Source organism: Chiroxiphia lanceolata, chromosome 21 (assembly GCF_009829145.1).
Source record: "Chiroxiphia lanceolata isolate bChiLan1 chromosome 21, bChiLan1.pri, whole genome shotgun sequence".
Classification (NCBI taxonomy): Eukaryota; Metazoa; Chordata; class Aves; order Passeriformes; family Pipridae; genus Chiroxiphia; species Chiroxiphia lanceolata.
Window position 1 is genome coordinate 3,595,381 of NC_045657.1, and position 18,704 is coordinate 3,614,084.

Consider the following 18,704-nt stretch of genomic DNA (forward strand, 5'->3'; position numbering starts at 1 on the left):
TTATTTCCTTTTATTTTGAATCTTCAGAATCTGAACATGTTTTCTATCAGTCCCAAAGTGCTTCTGCTGGGAAGGTGCCTCAGATAATATTTTTAGAAGAGTTTTGGCTTGTTTTCTGACACATCTGAGAAATGTCATCAAAAGCTGATGTTTTGCATGGAAAAGCTCTTCTGCATTATTTTTTTTTTTTTATCTAAAGAAAAAAATAGAATAAAAACATTTCATCCATTTCTCACAGGGAGGTTTATGCTGTTTCCCTGGTGATAAAAGCACAGGGCTGGCTCTTGAGACACATGCGTTTAATTCCCAGCTCTGCCGCAAACCCCCGCGATGACCTTGGACGAGCCACTTGGGCTCCGATCCGTACGGGATGGGATTTTCCCCTTAAAACTCCCGTTTGGCCTCTTCGACCGGGATAATGTCTGAAAAAAAACCAACTCATTTCACTCGGGCCCCTGTTCTCCCACCCCATCGCCCACCCATCCCGCTGGGGATGCTGCCCTGCGTGGGTGCTCCATCCCTGCATCCCGAAGCCCCCGCGGCGGCCGGGATGCGGAGCGAGGGCCGCGGATGCCCTCTCGTGGGAAGAGCCGGGCTCGGCCGCGCTCTCGATCCCCGCGGGAACGTAGATATACCCCCATGACCCTGCTGCCCAACCCCAGGCTGCTGCGGGTACCTCGGTCCCCCCGAGCCCGCAGGACCATCCCCGATCCTCCCCGGGATGCAGCGCTGCCGCCGGGCATCACCGAAACCTTCCCAGGGCAAAACATTCGGCACATTTTATTGAGGAAAGGGGAGAGGAGGGCGTCCTGCCCGCCCGCAGGAGCAGCGATGGGGGCATCCCTGCTCCCAGCACCCATCCCACCAGGATCCCGCATCCCCTCAAGCCCCGGGGGGGGGGTCAGGAGAGGAGCAGGGCAGCAAGGACGCAGGGCAGCAGGAGGTGGCCGCCCGCGAGGCCGGGGGGAGGCCGGGGGGCTCTGGGGGAGCCGTTGCAGAGGTCGGTGTCGCAGCAGTGGATGCGGACGCCCGGCAGCTCCTGCTGCTGGCAGTGGCGGGAGGTGGCACAGCCGCTGGTCAGCAGGATGCCCAGGACCACTGCAAAGCAAGCAACAGGGCGGGACGTCAGGGTGACGAGCAGGGTGGAGGGGGATGCTCTGCCAGCTTTCCACTGGGGGCAGGCCCTGCTTGGGGGCTGCGAGGGTGGATTTGGGGTGTGAGCATCACCAGCTCCACCCTGCTGCCCCACGGGTGGACTCACCGCTCTCTGTCTTAATGCAGAACCGGTGCTTGAAGCCCTGGTGGGACTGGGAGCAGGTGATCACCTCGGGGTTAGAGCACCCCATGTCCACGTTTTTGGTGCCAACCACGATGTTGCAGCCATAGCACTGGAGTCCAGACACTAAACAAGAACCGTAAGAAACACAGCCGGATTTTTCCGGGGGGGGGCAAAATGCTTCAACTCGTTCCGAGCTGCTCTCTAACGACGGCTTCGCAGCGCTCCCTGCCTTGCCAAGTCGCATTAAGCGCTGAGCCAAGAGCCCGGAGCTGCCCGTCACTTGTTTACCCGGTGGGCTCAAAAATACGGAATCACCTCCCACTAGAGGTCAGTGCAAAATCAGAGATTAGCCGGAGATTTGCGCTGGGATCAAACAGTGGGAACAAGGGAGCTTTGAAACAGGGGGTGTTAAAGAGTAGGTGAAACCTCACAACGAACACCGCTGTGTCAGGGCTCGGTTGCACTCAGAATCAGCTTTTCCCTTTTTCACCAAATTTCTCCAGTTTAGCTGTGCCCACGCCAGAGGCACTCACTCCAGAGGGATGGTTTCATCAGAATGGTTTGGTTTTCTCCCTGAACACAGTCCCGATTTTATCACAGGTTCTATCAGGGAGGCAAACCAGCTCCGAAACAGAAGAGAAATCCTCGTTCAGAGCACTGTGACCCCGGGACAGCGGCCTCAGTGTGTCCCCAGGGCTTTGCACACTTGCACTGGCGGCAGCTCAGTCCTTCCCTGCAGGGTCAGCGACTGTGCCTGAGATTTGCTAGATTGGGAATTAAGCCATTTCTCAGGTTTCTTAAAAAATAAAAAAAAAAAAAAAAAAACAGAAAAAAAAAAGGAAAAAAAAAGGCCTCCAACAATATTAATTTACACTGACCACAGAGTTTAAGGCAACCTCTGTGTTGATGGATCAGGTTGCACTTATTGCTGCAGTTACCTTTCCTCGCCTCCAAACCCAGAGCCCTTCCCAATCCCAGCCTCCTCTGCACCCACAAGGTTTTTGGGAGGTGGGTGAGACCCTCACACCACCAGGCATGGTGAGGGGAGTCCCTACCCTGGCCAGACCTGGGAAGGGGAGTCCAGGAGATCCCAAATTCTGCCACACTGCCCTTTTGTACAAACCATGATGATTTCAGCTCTGTCCTAAAACCACCAACACACAGCTGTACTGCTTAGGGCAGTAACACCCCCAAATTCATCCCGAGGATAAAACACACCTGAACAACCAGGGTTTAGGGAGGATGCAAACCAGACTCCAAAGCGTGGGGTACACACCACACCCCGGGAACAGCAGCACTTACCCTCTGGAAGGACGAACACCACGGTCATCAGAGACAGGATCCCATGGGCACCTCCAGGCATGTGTCTGCAGAGCATGGGGGGCAGCTCCTGGAGTCCACCCAGGGCTCAGAGGACGAACACCGGGGGCTGGGGGAGCGGGCAGAGGTTTCCTCTCCTCCGAGCTCTTTTTCCCAGCCGTGCTCGTCGCCTCCTCTTCACCTGCAAACCTCTCCGCCGGGATAAAGGGGAATGCCGTCGGTGCAGCAGGGCTCTGGCTGCTCCAAGCTTCTCCAGCCAGCCCCGTGGCACCCAGTCTCCTTATGTCGATGCTTAATTTCTCCCTTTTCCTCTTGGGAGATTCTCTGATTCTTTCAGTTCATGCACAGACCTGAGTGCGTATGTGCTACCCTCAGTTATTTCTGTCCTATTTCCTCTGTCCACGATCACTTCCCATTAATACCACCGTGCAGCAGCTCTTGGAGAGAAATTCTCCCTAATCAAGATTTAGTTTTAAATCCACTTCGAAATCCTCTAATTCAGTTGGATTAGGCAGAAGGGGTTTGGGGAGATGCATGGTTTTACTTTTTTTTTTTTTTTTTCCCATCTCTTTTTCCTCTCTGAGCTGCCTCATCTTCATGAACGGACCCACCGGCTTTCTGTGACATATTGTGCTATTTAAAGAGGGCAGGAATAATTTTATTAAAGAGAAGCAGTCAACTAATTTTAAATCCGAGACTTGAGATCCTCTAACAAAGTACAGCCCTGGGGATGGCCGTGGGGTTAAAGGGAAAACCTGGAGGAGAGAGAAGGTTTGAATGCAGTGTGTGTATTTACATACAAGAAAACAGTTGCCTTAATAAAGCAGGGAGAGACCAAACAGAGCCAGCCCTAGGCTTGGATTGGCTCTGGAGGGAGCTGGGGCTGCCAGGGGCTTGGGAAGGGGGTGCAGTGCAGGAGAGGACCGAGCTGTGACAGCTCTGTGGGGCCAGGGTTGGACCCACATCCACATGGGACACCACGGATGTCACCAGCTGCAGGATCAGGCCCCCAGACCCCTGTTGGCTCCTCCACCACTGTCCCCACAGGCAAAGCCTCAGCTCTCAGCGGAGCTAATGAGACTTGGAGAGCTAATGCTTACTAATAAGAGAGCGCGACCGAACGCATGGGATTAAAAAATTAAAATGACAAAATAAGCCGCTTACGTAGCTCATCCAGCAACTGCCTGCCAGCAGCACCTGAAATCCCCCACCCTGGGCACCCCAGCCCACCGGGCACCTCCTCTGCCAGACACAGCTCCCAGTCAGGCAGGCTTGGACCTAATCTCTGACAGCATCTTCATTAGCACACATCCTTCACCAAGAAATAGCACAAACTGGTCCAAGTAGGGGCATCTACAGCTCAGGAAGGGCAATTGGCACCTGGGAGATGCACCCAAGTAATGCAGCTCATGTATTCAAATCTCCTAAACCACCCACGGTGTCTCGCTTGCCTCAAAACAATGTGATTGTAACAAATGTTTGACACAGTAAAGCCTGAAAGCCTGGAGGAGAAGGGATAAAAACGCAGGAAATGGGATTGATTTAAATGCATGCATAAATCAGAGCATTCAATAAGGAGGGGAAACTAACTTTTAATCCCTTAATAAACTCATCAGTATCTGGAAGGGGCGGCCAGGAACAGCCTGGGCTCTGCAGCAGCAGTGTAGCATCCCTGGAAGTGTCCAAGGCCAGCCTGGACTGGGCTTGGAGCAACCTGGTCTAGTGGAAGGTGTCCCTGTCCATGGCAGGGGGCGGGAATGGGATGAGCTGTGAAGTCCCTTCCAACCCAAAGCGTTCTCTGACGCTGCGATGCGGCAGATGTTGCACAGCTGGCGGGGCCGGGGCCACGCACAGCTCTGGGCACTGCACCTGGCTCCGCAGCCTCACCCGGCAAAGCGGTTCCTCTGCCAGCGGCACAGGGCACCGGCTGGTCCTTCCTGCCGGGAACAGAGCGGGAAGGTCTGCGGGAGTCGGTGGGGCCGAGGGATGTCACGGTGCAGTGAACCTGGGGTCGGTGGGACCGCCACTGGGATGCTGGGGTGGGGTAATCCCGGTAGGAACATCAACTCCCAGCGCCGGTTTGAGGAGATGCAGCGCTGATTTAGCCAGATGTTTGTCTCATTTTATTCCCCTGGGATGCAGAGGAGAAAGGCCTTGAGAAAAGGGGAAAAAAACCCCAACCCAACCTCTTCGACCGCTTCCCCGTCTGGAACCTGTAACTCGTCATTAGCTCTGATGGAATTCGGAGAGATTTAACTTCCCGGGGCGGCGGGAACACGCCGGGAACAGACCTCCTTCCCTCGGCTGCGGGAGATTCTATCAGCAGATCTCGCGGGACGCTCCTGCTCCCAATTTAAACCTGCGGGGCAGCTGAACCCGGCGCAGATTAGGGCGGGTCCGCCGGCAAATCCCTCTGGGAGTTCATCCCGCGGGCGGGCGGCTGGGAGCGCTCAGCGGCACCGCCCCGCACTCCGCCCCCTCCGAGGCGGGACTCGAACCCGGGTACCCGGGGCCCGCCCGCCGGAAGCAGAAGTGCCGCCCCCCAAACGGGCCCGGTGACTGGGAGCACGCCCGCCCGCCAGGGGGCAGTCAAAGAGAATCGATGGGCTGCTGCGCTCTGATTGGCTGGAAGCGATGAATACATTAAGAAGGTAGGAGAACGCGCGCGTTTGTGAGGTTTTGCCGGGTGTTTTAGGGGATTTTTAGCCGTAGTGGAATCAAACTAAACATATAATATGGGTAACAGTAAGAAGTGTCAAACTAACATGAAAGAAAACACAAATATTTCCTCACTCTGTTCTGTATAGAAGTTGCTTGCTGAAGGTTTAAATAAAGGTAGTAAAAGCAGTTTGGGTGTGTTGTATGAAAGGAGAGAAGGTTAGCACTCCCCTTGATAAGGATGGAAGAGGTCCTAGTGGCCTGTACAACACACATACGGTTAAGGCACTGCCACCTACTTCGTGGCATCTAACCATGTTTTTCGGTTTGCTCTTTTTGGAGGGGCGGACCTTAAAAAGCCCGGCAGCAGCTTTTGCCACCCAGCTTCTCCTTTTCCCTCGGCCCAAACGCGCCCAGAAACCCAGAGCGCCAAAGAAAGAGCTGGCCCTCCCTCAGCACGCTGCAATGTGCTCCCCCCCTCTCAGCCCGCACCAAACACACCTCCCCTACTACAGCCCATCCACGAACCTTCTTTTCAATGCTCCGCTTTAGGTGATCCCGGCCCTCAAACCACCACGGCCACTCCAGGCTGCATATAATTATAGCTAAGTAGAGCTCATGCCAATAGGCCCCAGCATTAATCCCAGGTGGGATATTAAGGATTTAAACATAACCTTTACAAAGAACAGCTTTCCGGCAGATCCTTTACATCAGGGCTCCACCAGCCCTGCTGTTCAAGAGATTTCCTCCTGACAGCAGGAAAATCATCTCCCTTCTCCATAGCTCTTTGGCTCACAGGGCAGAGAAAGCCAAAGCACAGCTGGGCAAAGCCACTCACACACAGAGACACGAGAAGTACTGTGCCAGAAAATATTCCTGAATCTACATTAAAATGCTCTGTTGGAGTAAAATACCCTCTTCTCCACACTGCAAAGCAGCACAGCCCCACCTTGCATTGAAAAGTTTCATTGGCCTGCAAGAAGACTGAAAAAAAATATCATGGATCAATTATTTTAGCGGTGACGCTCACCAAGTCTAGACACACAGTGTCCCTTCCTGGTGGTAATGAAAAGCTTCAAAAGCCAGGGATATTATTAATAGCCATTTTAGCACCAGCTCAACATGAACTCTATTTTTATATTTTAAAAAGAAAAGCTGTACCTCATGTCTCGCAGCTCTTTTTCTCTGAGGGCAAAGCCAGGCAGCCTCGGGGCAGCACTACAGAGGTCTGTACTGTAATTGATTTTGTGTTATTACCAAGCATGAGGTCAATACCAAAAAAATTGGTCTCTGCTTCACTGGGAACAAAACATCCTCTTCCAGCAGAACCCTTTGGGTGCAATAAACTTGTGCCTCCGTGCCTTTCTTAACCAGCACAAGCTAAATCCTGGATCCCTGCTCAGCCTGCAAGGAGAGGGCAGCCAGATTCCTTTCCCCTTGGCTAAAGCTCTCTGTGAGGGGTTGTACTAATGTCTCTGCTGAGGACACCTTCACTTGATCCTCTTAATACACAAATTTTGACTTGTGTTCCTCTTTTTCTCCACAGCTGATGTAAAACACCACGTTGCTGTTCCTCCTCCTCCCTTCTAAGGGTGTTTTTAAGGGGAGCTTTATGGACACAGACACTTCACATTAGCACACTTACCACAAACATACACATAAAATCCCACCTTTTTATTATGGCATATGGTATTTTTTTTTTGTTTGTTTTGAATGTGTGAATACCACATGGGTATGACAAAAAGGGAAAGAAATACCAACGCTGCGATAGATACAGAGTCATGCCATTAGCAATACAGCTTCATACGATGGATTTCCAAGATACAAAAGTCTGGGGTTTGTTTCTTTTTACATTGAAATAACTTTACAGTGTTCTGTGAGCATTGCTTTAGAACCAGAAGAGGAAAAAAAAAAAAATTAAAGTATGCTGAGAACAACTACAAGCAGGATTCATTTTAATGGTTAACAGAAGAACTGTAACTTTGCTCTAGAACAGCATCTATTAAACACACGTAACAAGAGGTAAGCAACTATACAGAAGGTAAGAGATTCCACCACAGGAGTCAAGGGCAGGGGCAGGAAGAGGGAAATCTGGAACTGCATGGTTTTATTTGGTCACAAAGTTTGAGCTGAGTGTTTAAAATGAAGCACCCTTAAAGATGCAGTACTCCTATTTAAAACAATACAGAAACTTCCCAAGAGACTAGAACCTACATTCTGGAAAACAAAAAAAAAAAATTAAAAAAAAAAAATTTTAAAAAAAAAAAAAATTAGACATTTTAAAAAAATTCCACACATCTCTAGGCTCGTGACTTAACTTACTGGTACAAAGTAGGCTGGCAGGTCTTCCTGAAGCAGCATCAGTGCCCAGAAGCAATGCCACCATAAAGTACAGTATCTTTGGGGTGTCCAAGACAAGGCTGACACTTCTGACCCGACGTCAGAATGATCCATTTGTCTGCCAAAACATCAGGCAACAAAAGGAGACACTGCATCTTTATATATTTTTTTTTTTTCCCCACCACGTTGCCCGGCTCTAGCAGAGCTGAGACCTTCTCTTTGGGCCAAGACTAACAGAAACCACTTTGTCAGATATTCTTCAGGTTTCCTGCCAAACTGGATTTATGGGTGGCTTGGTTTTTGTTGTTTTTATTTTTATTTTTTTTTAGTAATTTTTTTTTCTTAAAAACACTTTTTTTTTTTTCCTTTAATTTCCTGACAGTCTCTAAAGCAATCCTGGAACGTTTAACAGTCACTCTTCCACAGTTTAATTGTTTTGTCGTTTTCTAGTGCCGCTGACGCGATGATGTTTTCTGTCGGGTGACAGGCTGTCGAGATGACAACATCTAAGCAAGAAAGAGAAAGATATAAAACCACAATTATTTGCAGCAACCAAGCCTGGCTCGTGGCAGGCACTTCTGAAAATTAACATGTGTTGCTACTGTGTTTTAAAGCAGCAAAGCCAAGTTATTATTAAAGCAGCAAAGCCAGGTTATTATTTCCTTGTAGCAGAATTTAACACATTATTTGTAAATATTTTACAACTGTTGCTCCTCTGTGAGAGAAAATACAAGTAAGAAAGAATTAAGAGCAGTAGCTGGAAAGTGTCTGACAGGTTTCAAAATGTAAGAACTCTTTAGATTCTAGTTCCTGCTTATATCTTATGTCTCACACAGCTCATCAAAACCCAGGTCAGTCTCTTCTTGTCATGTAAAGTATTTCCAACATGCCAGTCAATGCTCAGGTAGCACTTCAGAGCCTTGCACTGGGCTGAAAATGAAAACCTGCTGCCACTGCCCCCACTTACAGTCTAAATCAATGGAATACAGCCCAAATACAATGGAATACAGCCCAGAGCAAAGGACTGAGCACTCTGAGATGCCACAGCACAGCCTCTTTTAGTTGGCACAGTTAAAACTCTGCTCTCTCTTAAGACTCAGACTTAAGTCTCCATCAGGTGACATCTCACCTCTGCCTTCAAGACCAGGCAGAGTCTGTCTGTCTGGAAAGTACAGACATTTACAGTCCACATCAGCCCTTATCCTTGACAGCTGCAGCTCTGGAAGGTGTTAATTGGCAATTCAAAGCCACTAACATTATGAGTCACTTAAATATCTTGACCAGGTCTGGCCTCAAGGAAATCTCTTTTGCAAGCTGATGTCAAAGTTCTCACAGTGAAAGACTAAAACATTTTCAATGCCCATAAAACCCCTTCATAAAAAGGAGCAAACTCCCAGGGTTCAATTAAGCTTCAGCCAGTCAAAAATTTATGGGTCTGACAGTCAAAACTAAACATCAGAGAGAAAATGCTCAAGCTAAGCCCTCATTACAGGCTGACATGAGGGACATCCCATCAATAAACACAAAATCCCCTTCCACACCTGTGTGTCCTTGTAATTTCTGTACAATCTCTTTTGTCTGAAGGTTCCAAATATAAACCAGGTTGTCTTCTGACCCAGACACGATCCACTGGAGGGGCAGAGAGAAAACACAGTTATTTTAATCTTTCTGATCTGTAAAAGTAAACATTTCATTGTCATCATATGAAAGGGAAAAAGAGGAAAAGTCAGGGAGCCTGCAATGGGAGAGAGGGTCCACCTAGAGACACAGATACCTGTGAACCAGCACCCACCAAAGGAGGTTTCCAGCCCCAAACTTGTTTATCTACAGAGAAAAGCAGTAAAAATGGCACACTGGTAAAAATAAAGAAACAAATAACCACCAACCTTTCCACCAGTAACAGAGAAATTGGCAAATATGCAGTACTTCTCATTTTTGTGTCCTGTGTATGTCTTCAGGCACTGGAAGTGAAGAGTCACAAGTCATTAATGCAGCTGGGAGGGAGTTTTCTCAGTCAAGGACAAACTCTTGGCAGAAAAGACTAAACATATCTGCCTTGTTTCTCACCCTGCCACTTATCTAGAGGATGCAGAGGGCATCTCTGCCCTAGAACACAAAAAAAATAAAGCTCTAAATTTGTCCCATTACCACAGTGAAAAAGATCAAAGGCAATGCATTGTTCATAAAGAGAAAAATGCAGAAATATTGCTGTACTTAATGTCCCAGGCCTATGTGGGAGCCAAATATTTTAATTTCTTTTCTTTTCAAAGGCATCTTTAGCCAGAGAATCATGGAATAATTTGAGTTTGAAGGGACCTTTAAAGGTCTGCCCATGGGCAGGGACACCTTCCACTAGCCCAGGTTGCTCCAAGCCCTGTCCAACCTGGCCTTGGACACTTCCAGGGATGGGGCAGCCACAGCTTCTCTGGGCAACCTCTGCCAGGGCCTCCCCACCCTCATTTTCTTCCTTAAATCTAGTCTAAATCTACCCTCTTCCAGTTTAAAACCATCACCCCTAGTCCTATTGCAACAGGCCCTGCAAAAATCATGTCCTCTCTAATAAAGAAGTACTAACACTTTTTTTCTATAGTACTCATAAAATGTTAAACAAGTTCAAACAGCACAAATGAAATCCAGGTTTTCCTATAAGCTTAGCCAAGTCTACATAGTGAGACAGAATTACCTTTCCTTTGCTGTAGTCCCAAAGTTTAAGAGTGCTAAAAAAAAATATATAAAAGAAAAACAAAAGATTTTAGTTCTGAGGGATTTTTTTAATCTGACAGTTTCTTATCAGCAGAAAAAAATTTCTCCACACCAGATTTCTTAAAGTCTACATGGATCATATTAGCCTGGTTTCAGAATGCAGGGTTAGTTAACCCAAAAGTATCAATTTTACTGCCATACCACTCATATTCTCCTCCAAGAAACCCAGTATATATAAAGTCGTGTAGCAGCATTACTATGGCAGCCAAAGAGCAGCAAAATAAAGTATTATCTGAAACCCAACACTCAAAGCTTGTGTGTTTTTCTCTTTTTTTTTTAAATACTTACTTGTCCAAAGTTGCAGCTAATATGTATTTGCCATTTGGTGAGAATTTCACAAAAGACACAGGAGGGTTGTCATCATCTACAGTGAAATTAAAAGCATTATTAGTGCACAGCTGTATTGTCTCACTGGCAGAGAACTCCTTTTGACATTAATTTGTTTCACTGAAACAGAATATCTGTGTCACAACAGCAAAAAATAGAGCCCAGACAGGAAATATTTCTACTTACCAATCAGTGTTTTCAAGCACTGGCCTGATGCTGTATCCCAGATTCGACTATAAAAAACACACAACAGCCATTACTATTGGTTTTGAAATCTTTGTTCCAATTTCAACATTACAAATACAAAGGCTTTTTTTTTTTTAAAAAAAAGGTCTTTTTTTGAAATGCAAAAGGTTTGAAGAGTGACACAGACAAGAAATAATCACTTACCACAGTCCATCGTAGCTACTTGACACTATCAGGGATCCATCACGATTGAAATGCACCTGTAATGTTATTAACACTAAATATTAATTATTAAAATCAATAACTTCACTGATGTTCATAAACATTTGATCTTTAAGTTCCACTGAAGTCCTTATCCTCCATCACTGACATGGAATACAGGTTTCTTCAGAAGCTAAGAACACATGACCACACAGAGACTCTGTTCAGACAGCATCAGCAGGTTCCAACCTGGGGATTGTACCTTATCATTTTAAGGGCGTGGAATTTAACCTCTTATGTAGCCACTTGTATGTTTTAAGGTCAATTTATTGCCTTTATACACCTCAAAATGCAGCTATTTTAAAGAATTACCACTACTAAGGTATATTTTTGAGTGTGAAATATCTTCTATGCAAGGCAGAATGATCATGTTACTGTAGCCACGATTCAACACATCTGAGGATCATTTTTTTTCCAGTTTTCTCCATTTCAAAAGCATTTAAGAAATGAACACCTATTTTTCTCTTTCATTTGAATGGACACTGTTGTATTCTGAGTTTATGTCACCTGTTAAATGAAGGAGATTTCAAACAAGAGCGTTCCAGGGAGCAACCCCACTCTGGACTTTGGTAATAGGTTGAAACACGAAGGCAAGAGACATCCAGGTTGTTCTCTTGAGCATCAAGAGACCACAAATCTGTGTCCCAGCATGACTGCCAGCCTCAGGTATGACTGGCACACCTCTGGTTTATTCATGTTAACACCCAGCACCAAAATCCACACAGATCTCAGAGAAAACACTCTTCATTTCATCCCCACTGAGCAATGACCACAGCCCGGCCTCGACGCTGTGTAAGGGTTTGGTAACAGTCAGAACCCAACCCCCTCCTCTAGAGAGGCAGGACAGGAGCTCTGCTGAACAAAATAAGCATGTTATTGTGTGTTCATTTATCGTGAGGCACTTACAGCTGAAACTGGGTCAGAATGAGCAGGCAACGTCTTGAGGCACTTCCCTGTTTTCACATCCCATATCCTCACGCTTTCATCAAACTGGAGGTGGAAGAAAGGCACAAGGTGGTTTTAGTGAAGCACCTGCTCAAGGCATGCAAGATGTTACAGCTTGGCTATGGCACGTGCCTCCCTCCAGCTGGATCAGAAAGCCCAGGACACAGGCACTGCACTGAGCAGGAATGACAGACTGGGAACAGCTCCCTGAACTCCTCTCCGTGTAGGAAACCTGCACGTTCAGGATGGTTGAGGGCTTGAGTATGTCCCCAGGCAGAGGCAGCAGTTCATCTAACTACAAGATGTGCATGTGGGGGAAGACAGAATTTAAATGGATTGGATGACTCATATTCTTTCATTTTATATTATTTCCCAACCATGTACTAAGGTCTGACCTGCTCTGCAGAGGGTCCAGGTGATTAGAAGTCACACTTGAGTTAAATTAGGGTCTAGGCGATTAGAAACTATAAGTCAAGTTGTATTATAAATTCTGTATTCACTATTTATAAATTGTAGCACATTGATTCAGCTTGTAGAAATCCTGTGCCATTCTAATCATAAATGTCTGCTCTATTAATCATAATAACATGTTAAGAAAATAAAGGTGTAATTGTAACTATCATTTAGTGCTGCCATCGTTCTGCCAAGGATCCCTAAAGAACCTGTCTGTCCCTTTAGTGACAGGTGACAGAGTGTGCAGTACTTGCTTTCCACAAAGGGAAAAAAAGATAAATAAATCACTCACTGAGCCAGAAACGATGAGGTTTGACTGAGGGTTGAAGTTGCAGCAGAAAACGTAGTTACTGTGCCCTTTCAATGTCTTTAAGCACTTACCCTGAAATAAAATTTCAGTTAAATGTACAGCACCCTCCAACACCACAAATGCATTCAGCTAAGCCACATTAAGGTTAATCACTGTGCAAGACATAAAGAAATCACCTCTATCCCCAGATTTAGATGGGCAGAGGACCAGCTACAACTAAACAGGAAAGAAAAATTTCAACATATTTTTAATTATTGCAGATAAGATGCAAACCCTTTGGGCTACTCAGGAGACCCAGGCAGCTTAACAGACCTAACTATCCCCCTCTTTCCAAGAGCAGAGGAGCCAGAGCTTAAAACTCTACCTCTCATCAAAGCACATCAGGCTGTCTCTCAGAAAAACATAGTAAAGAAGCCAGTGTTGGAAAAAATGAAGGTAAATAACAATTCCTGCTCTTACCGAGCTTACATCCCATATTTTGAGAGTTTTATCATCGGAGGCAGAGACAAGAAGGTTGGAATCTGATGACCAAGCAACATCAGAGATTCCCTAAAACAAAGGAAAACAATTCTCTTCTCAGCTCTGTTTGTTCAGCGATACAGAAAAATGGAAAACACAGACTGCATATTACATTCACAGCTGAAGCCTGAATGAAAACTCAGCCCTGAGAGCCAGGAATTCAGTGATTTCACTGGGTTAAGAGCTCCTTTAACATATGTTCATTTTAAGCTGAGCCATATACTCTGAAAACACCAATGACTTGTTCACACGGTTCTTACTGTGGCCACAAAACCCTTTGTTGGAATTCATAAACAGAATGCTATGAAAATTAATCTGAGTAAGTGGCTTTTCTTCGTGACAAATGGCTGCTCTTTATGGTCTGAGTCCCCAAAGGTTGGGGAAGAAGATTCTAGTGGGTTTTCTACTGGTAAATCTTCATTTCTGCTCATAAAACTTCAGTGCTTGAGAAACTTTAAGAAACAACACCAAAGGGTTTGGGAGTTTGTGTTTTCTTTAGAACTTTGCAGAATGAGTAAGTGTTCTGTTTATGTAGGCAAACCCACAAGGAAAATTCAGTCTCCTTAAAAGGCAAGTCATTTTGTTCCATACACAAAGGAAAGATGGAACAGGACACAGTGTTACATGGATTTTCACCCAGGAATGCCCTGCCCTGTGTCTGAGGTGGGTTCTCCTTGAATTCAGGGACAAAAGGAGCTGCCTGGGCAGGGAGCAAGCAGGTACTCCATCATCAGCCTGCAATTCACCCATATTCCCAGCCTGACCCAGCATTACTCCAGCAATTCCAGGACTGTATAAACAAAGAACTACAAAGCAAGACTGAAGAACAAGCCTTTTACACGAGCCAAACTAACACAGAATAGAAACTTCTGGAGGAGGAGGAGGAGGAGAAGAAAGCAAAATTCTTTAGAAGTAAATTCATACAGCAATCCCTTTACACTTACCAGTTTATGACCAGATATTGTTTTCTCAAACTTGCCATCATACGCTCCCCAAATTTTAATGAGTTTGTCAGCAGCTGGAAAACAATGTGGCAGTTCAGAGATTAACAGCACGGGCAGAGCTGCCCCTTCTAGGTGGGAGGAAACACAGTAACTCCATCTCTGCAGGCCCTGGGCAGCTCTCCCTCCCCGAGCAGACCTCCATGAATAAGGTGATATGGAATTGGTAAAGAACAGCTTCCTCCAGGCCAGGCTGCAGCAGCTGAGGTTACATAAGCTGCCTGGAATGCAGAGAGTCTCCAGCAGCTTTAGTTTCTCTCATGACAACTTGGGTTTCTACTTTTGTTTTAGATTGCCATGAGTAAAACAGTGCTGGTCCATGGGAATGCTGAAAGGCTTTTGCCCCAAAAAGAACTAAAATCACACCACAAGCTGGAATGAATTAATGCCTGCAGAAACCCAAACATATTATCCATGCTAACTTGCAAAACGTACTCCAGAGAAAAAAGTTGATATTTGCCAGATGTAGAGGTTGGAAAACCTGGGCAGGGGAGAAAGGGGGACTCTTATGAGGACACTTGAACATAAGAATGATTTATGTGGCACACTGCACTGGTCTTATCGAGGCTGTTTGCAGTTAAGTCAAAGCCCCAAGTCATTCCCATGTCTGGAAGACGTTCCAGTGGCCCTTTTCAACTGCCCTTTTCCTTGTACATGGATCCTCTCTGGATCACTGAGGGTCATCTAAACACATTGCAAGGGAAAGCTGTCAAATGCTGAACACCAAAAAAAAAATATTATGAAATACCAAAGCTAACAGGAAGAGGGCTCGTTCTATCACTTAGGAGAGCAAGAAGTGAAATACTATTTATAACAACCTTCTGCATTTCACTGGGGTAACCAAAGGCTCTGACCACCAAACACCACAGGCACACAGGACAGAAGCACGTGGCCAGTCCTCTGTATCACACTTACAGCCCAGAAGCACCTTCCTTATTTCCCAGAGCTCAGCTTTGCCTGGAGATACTGTACACAAAGTTTAAATTAAAAGCTTAAGCCACGTCTTTAGCAATACAGAAAAGCTCAAGGGTTTCCTTTGCACAGGGAAAGAACCCTGCCTGGTTTTGCCCATTTGCTCAATAAGGCAAGCTGAATGGGATTCTCCAACCTGGAAATGCAGAAAAGATCCAGTGTTCAAAGTAACAGAACTTAAACAGCTCAAATCAGATTATTTCAAAGACTGACAGCTTTGGTATCACTCCTTTAAGAAAAACCACGACGCTACATCCCTTCCCTACCTGATGGAGGCAACACTAAAGACAGGCCCTTCTCCAAGGCTTATGTTTGCATGTTTGAGATGAGTTAAAAAGCAAGCAATACTTACAGGAGCTGGCAAGCCACTCTCCATTAGGACTAAACTTGACTGATGACACTGCCTTTGTATGTCCTGCTAATGTGAACTTCAGAGCATAGTTTGGTTTTACTGGAGCAGGCTGTAAGAAAAATGCATGTGAATGAGCTAAATTCCAAATTTAGCATCTCAGTGACCAGCTCTGGTCAGCACACAGGAATGGATCATGGGGATATTCACCACAACAGAGATTCCAGCATTTACATTCCTCTTCCCTTCTAATTCCAAGCTCCCTTTCTGTCTAGGGCCTTAATGATTCAAGCACAACACCAACTCATCCTTGATATGAATTCCATCCAAGCCAATAACAAACAGGTGAGAATAATCCAACAGTCCAACCACAAAGTGCTTGGCAGTTCAAAATAACACTCCTGGTCATTGATCCTTGCAGTGCTTTTAAGTGTTTGCAGTTTTTACCTCTATCATGAATTAAATCACAGGCCAACTTCTCCGTGCCCCTAAAATCCCCCTTTTACCCTTTCCACCCTTTGCAAAGGCTTCAGGGTAAGAGAATATCATCTCCTTTGAGCATCTGCAGGCTTCAAAGAACCTGAATAACTGTTTCCCCATGCTGCAACTATGATCACACATTCACTGATTCTCCAGTCACCTTCAGGCATTCCAAGGATACAAACAACCTGCCTTTGTCACCCTCAGAGTGACAAGAGGCAAGAACTTCCTTAGGACCAAAAAGACTCCGAGCACTACAGGAGAGCCTGCACTCCATCCACTTTTCCCATAAAATCCTCAGCACAACAGCAGGAGCAGAGACATGGAGAAGATCTTAATCTACATGAGAATTCAAATCCTTAATTGTGGCCTGGCTGTTCAATATGCAGGTAGTTCCATGTGTATTTACAGGGATATTGTTTGGAGCCCCACACACACCTTGCTCTGATTGGTGGAGGAGGAAGGAGTAGATTGTGTTTTGGTGGATTCTGCATCTGGCTTCTTTTCTTCTGTTGCCATGGTTCTGGAGCTGGCAAATGAGACTTATGGGTGCTTGAAGGGGAGAATGAATGTGCTGCTTCAAAAGGCAGCTCTTGCCACGGAGAGGAGAACCGCACTGAAAGGAAAACCTGGAAGGAAAACAAAATATTCTCATTAGCTGTCAAAAAGATACTCAGCAGCCAGAAGAGTGAGATTGGTCTAAGTGCAGGTTGCCAGAAACAAGTATGAAAACCCTGTTTATTATCTGTTGAGCAACACAGCAGTATTTTAGGCCTTCAGACCTACTCATGCACAAGGCCAAGAACCCAAGCCACGTCCTTTGATCGCTCCTTGGAAAGCTTTTTCCCACTCTGCCCCACTCCAAATAGAAATAAAGCACAACAGCTTTGAGGTGTGGCAGGGTTTCTGTATCACATAACCCAAAACACTTTTAACAAGCACTTAGTACACGGTAAATACAAAAGTCTGCATGAAAGATGGAAGGAACAGTGCAAGGCCTTTTTATTTTATTAAGGTAGAAAATACAAGACCACAACGAAGATAAAAAATAGCCAGCACTTCCAAAGCTTAAGATCCTGCTAGATTCCTTTCACCTCAAAATGCAAATATTTTGGTCTCATGTTTCCCTCTTCAACAGTTTGACCATCAAACTATGCCCTTCTACACCCAAGACTTCCCCCTGACTGGAAGCAGCCTTGGATCAGTCCCTCCAGACTCCCTTTCTGTAACAAAACCTGACAGAGTGCAGTGCCAGGATCTGGTAATCAGGGCTGATGCTGCAGAGGGAACAAATCTCCACTGCAGCTCAGCTACATTTCAGCTCAGGATCAGAATCACCCCCAGCTCACACTGCCAGGATTTGCCTTCCAGGCGCGCTCACAATATCCCAGCGCTGCTGCCTCTCCTTTTGCTGGTGGCAGCACATTTGGGAGCAAGAGCATTTGCTCTCAGGATCCACTGGCATTCCAAGCATCTCCTTCCCGGGAGGGTGCAGACCAGGGCGCTACCAGTTGCCTGCGGGCAGTACCCAGCCTTGTGCACGGCAGGGGAGAGCAGAGAATCCCAGGATGGGCGAGGTTGGGTCATCTGCTCCCACCTCCCTGCCTCAGCAGGGCCATCCCAGAGCACATGGCACAGGATCGCGTCCAGAGTATCTCCACTGAGGGAGACCCTCCCCGGGCAAATCTGGGGGGGGGGGCCACGACGAGAAATTAAAGTTTCCTAACGCGGATCTGCTCCTTTTCACATGGAGCTGATCTGGGCGCTCGGGAGAGCACGGACACCGACTGCCCGGCCCTGCGGGAGGAGGGCTCCATTCCCGGGGGGGTTCTCCATGCCCGAGGGTCTCTCCATTCCCGTGGGAAGCACCTCCATTCCCCGGGGGGGATATCACTCCCGGGGGAAGGGGGGGATGCTCCCAGCACATCCCAGCGCATCCCCCGCCGCCAGGCACGCGGTACCGATAACACCCCTCAGCCCCTCCTCTCCTCCCAGGCCCCCGAACGCCCCTTCCCTGCCCGCCCTCGCTCTGGGAAGGGGGTGTGGGGATCCCAAATTCTGGAAGATGGGGGGGGGGGGTGTCTGGAGGGCGGGGGTATTGGGGGGGGAGAGGGGGGGCCGGGCGGGCTCCGCGCGCCGCCTGCGGGAACGGGAAGGGGAGCGGAGGGAGGGGAGGGGAGGCGGCGGCGCCGCGCGCGGGCAACGGCCGTGAGGGGAGAAACCCCCCCCGGGGCGGTGCGGGAGATGGAGAGGCGGGAGAGAGGAGCCCGGAGAGGAGCCCGCCGGCTGCTCGGTGACTTACCGGGGGGGATGGGGAAGGGGAGGAGGACGAGGAGGAGGAGGAGAAGGAGGGGGGCGGCCGCCGCCTCCTCCGCGGCGAGGGAGGAGCGCGGCCGCGGGAGGGGAGAGGGGGGGACGCGGCGGCGGCGGCGGGTCCGGGTCCGCCACAGGCGGGGAAGGCGGGCAGGGCGCCTGCGCGGGGCGGCGCGGAGGCCGCACAATGCCGCTCTCTCCCGGGAGCGCTACGGAGCGGCCCGAGAG

The 18,704-nt window shown here is 47.6% G+C and overlaps 3 protein-coding genes and 1 non-coding gene across 6 annotated transcripts in view; 2 read left to right on the forward strand and 2 right to left on the reverse strand.

Moving 5' to 3' along the window:
• Positions 1 to 678: 678 nt before the first annotated feature.
• Positions 679 to 5,082, reverse strand: LOC116797141 (ly6/PLAUR domain-containing protein 1-like). Of its 2 annotated transcripts, none has more exons than XM_032708426.1 (4): positions 4,786 to 5,082; positions 2,582 to 3,354; positions 1,262 to 1,402; positions 679 to 1,098 (listed from the first exon to the last, which is right to left on the reverse strand). In XM_032708426.1, exons 2-4 carry the CDS (start codon positions 2,655 to 2,657, stop codon positions 902 to 904), a joined length of 414 nt encoding a protein of 137 aa, XP_032564317.1. In that variant the 5' UTR covers positions 2,658 to 3,354; positions 4,786 to 5,082; the 3' UTR covers positions 679 to 901. The 2 variants fall into 2 exon arrangements, with proteins under 2 accessions (XP_032564317.1, XP_032564318.1); XM_032708427.1 differs by lacking the exon at positions 4,786 to 5,082 and adding an exon at positions 4,487 to 4,553.
• Positions 5,083 to 5,454: 372 nt separating this feature from the next.
• LOC116797296 lies at positions 5,455 to 5,582 on the forward strand. The gene has a single exon (XR_004360610.1). It is a non-coding gene; the product is annotated as a U6atac minor spliceosomal RNA (small nuclear RNA).
• Positions 5,583 to 6,910: 1,328 nt separating this feature from the next.
• On the reverse strand, positions 6,911 to 18,623 carry WDR5 (WD repeat domain 5). The gene is made up of 14 exons (XM_032708583.1): positions 18,466 to 18,623; positions 16,602 to 16,792; positions 15,687 to 15,795; positions 14,306 to 14,379; positions 13,302 to 13,391; positions 12,825 to 12,914; positions 12,041 to 12,124; positions 11,078 to 11,133; positions 10,874 to 10,920; positions 10,649 to 10,724; positions 10,281 to 10,314; positions 9,484 to 9,558; positions 9,139 to 9,226; positions 6,911 to 8,103 (listed from the first exon to the last, which is right to left on the reverse strand). The coding sequence occupies exons 2-14, from the start codon at positions 16,680 to 16,682 to the stop codon at positions 8,003 to 8,005; spliced, it is 1,005 nt and encodes a 334-aa protein (XP_032564474.1). The 5' UTR covers positions 16,683 to 16,792; positions 18,466 to 18,623; the 3' UTR covers positions 6,911 to 8,002.
• The window catches only part of BRD3 (bromodomain containing 3), a 45,508-nt gene continuing 45,137 nt past the window's right edge, over positions 18,334 to 18,704 (forward strand). For both annotated transcript variants that reach the window (XM_032708579.1, XM_032708578.1), the window contains exon 1: positions 18,334 to 18,456. The gene's annotated coding sequence lies outside the window, so the exon portion shown is untranslated. The remainder of the gene's footprint in view (positions 18,457 to 18,704) is intronic.

What these genes read in the sequence shown, in the direction of transcription:
- LOC116797141 (XM_032708426.1), bottom strand. Translation starts at nt 2,657, where the DNA reads ATGCTCTGCAGACACATGCCTGGAGGTGCCCATGGGATCCTGTCTCTG. An exon ending in GGTGTTCGTCCTTCCAGAGG is followed by an intron (nt 1,403 to 2,581) that starts GTAAGTGCTGCT and finishes GTTCTTGTTTAG; the next exon opens with TGTCTGGACTCCAGTGCTAT. An exon ending in CTGCATTAAGACAGAGAGCG is followed by an intron (nt 1,099 to 1,261) that starts GTGAGTCCACCC and finishes CTTGCTTTGCAG; the next exon opens with TGGTCCTGGGCATCCTGCTG.
- WDR5 (XM_032708583.1), bottom strand. Translation starts at nt 16,682, where the DNA reads ATGGCAACAGAAGAAAAGAAGCCAGATGCAGAATCCACCAAAACACAA. An exon ending in AAATATGGGATGTAAGCTCG is followed by an intron (nt 12,915 to 13,301) that starts GTAAGAGCAGGA and finishes ATTTTATTTCAG; the next exon opens with GGTAAGTGCTTAAAGACATT. An exon ending in TCTCTGTTACTGGTGGAAAG is followed by an intron (nt 9,227 to 9,483) that starts GTTGGTGGTTAT and finishes CTGCCCCTCCAG; the next exon opens with TGGATCGTGTCTGGGTCAGA.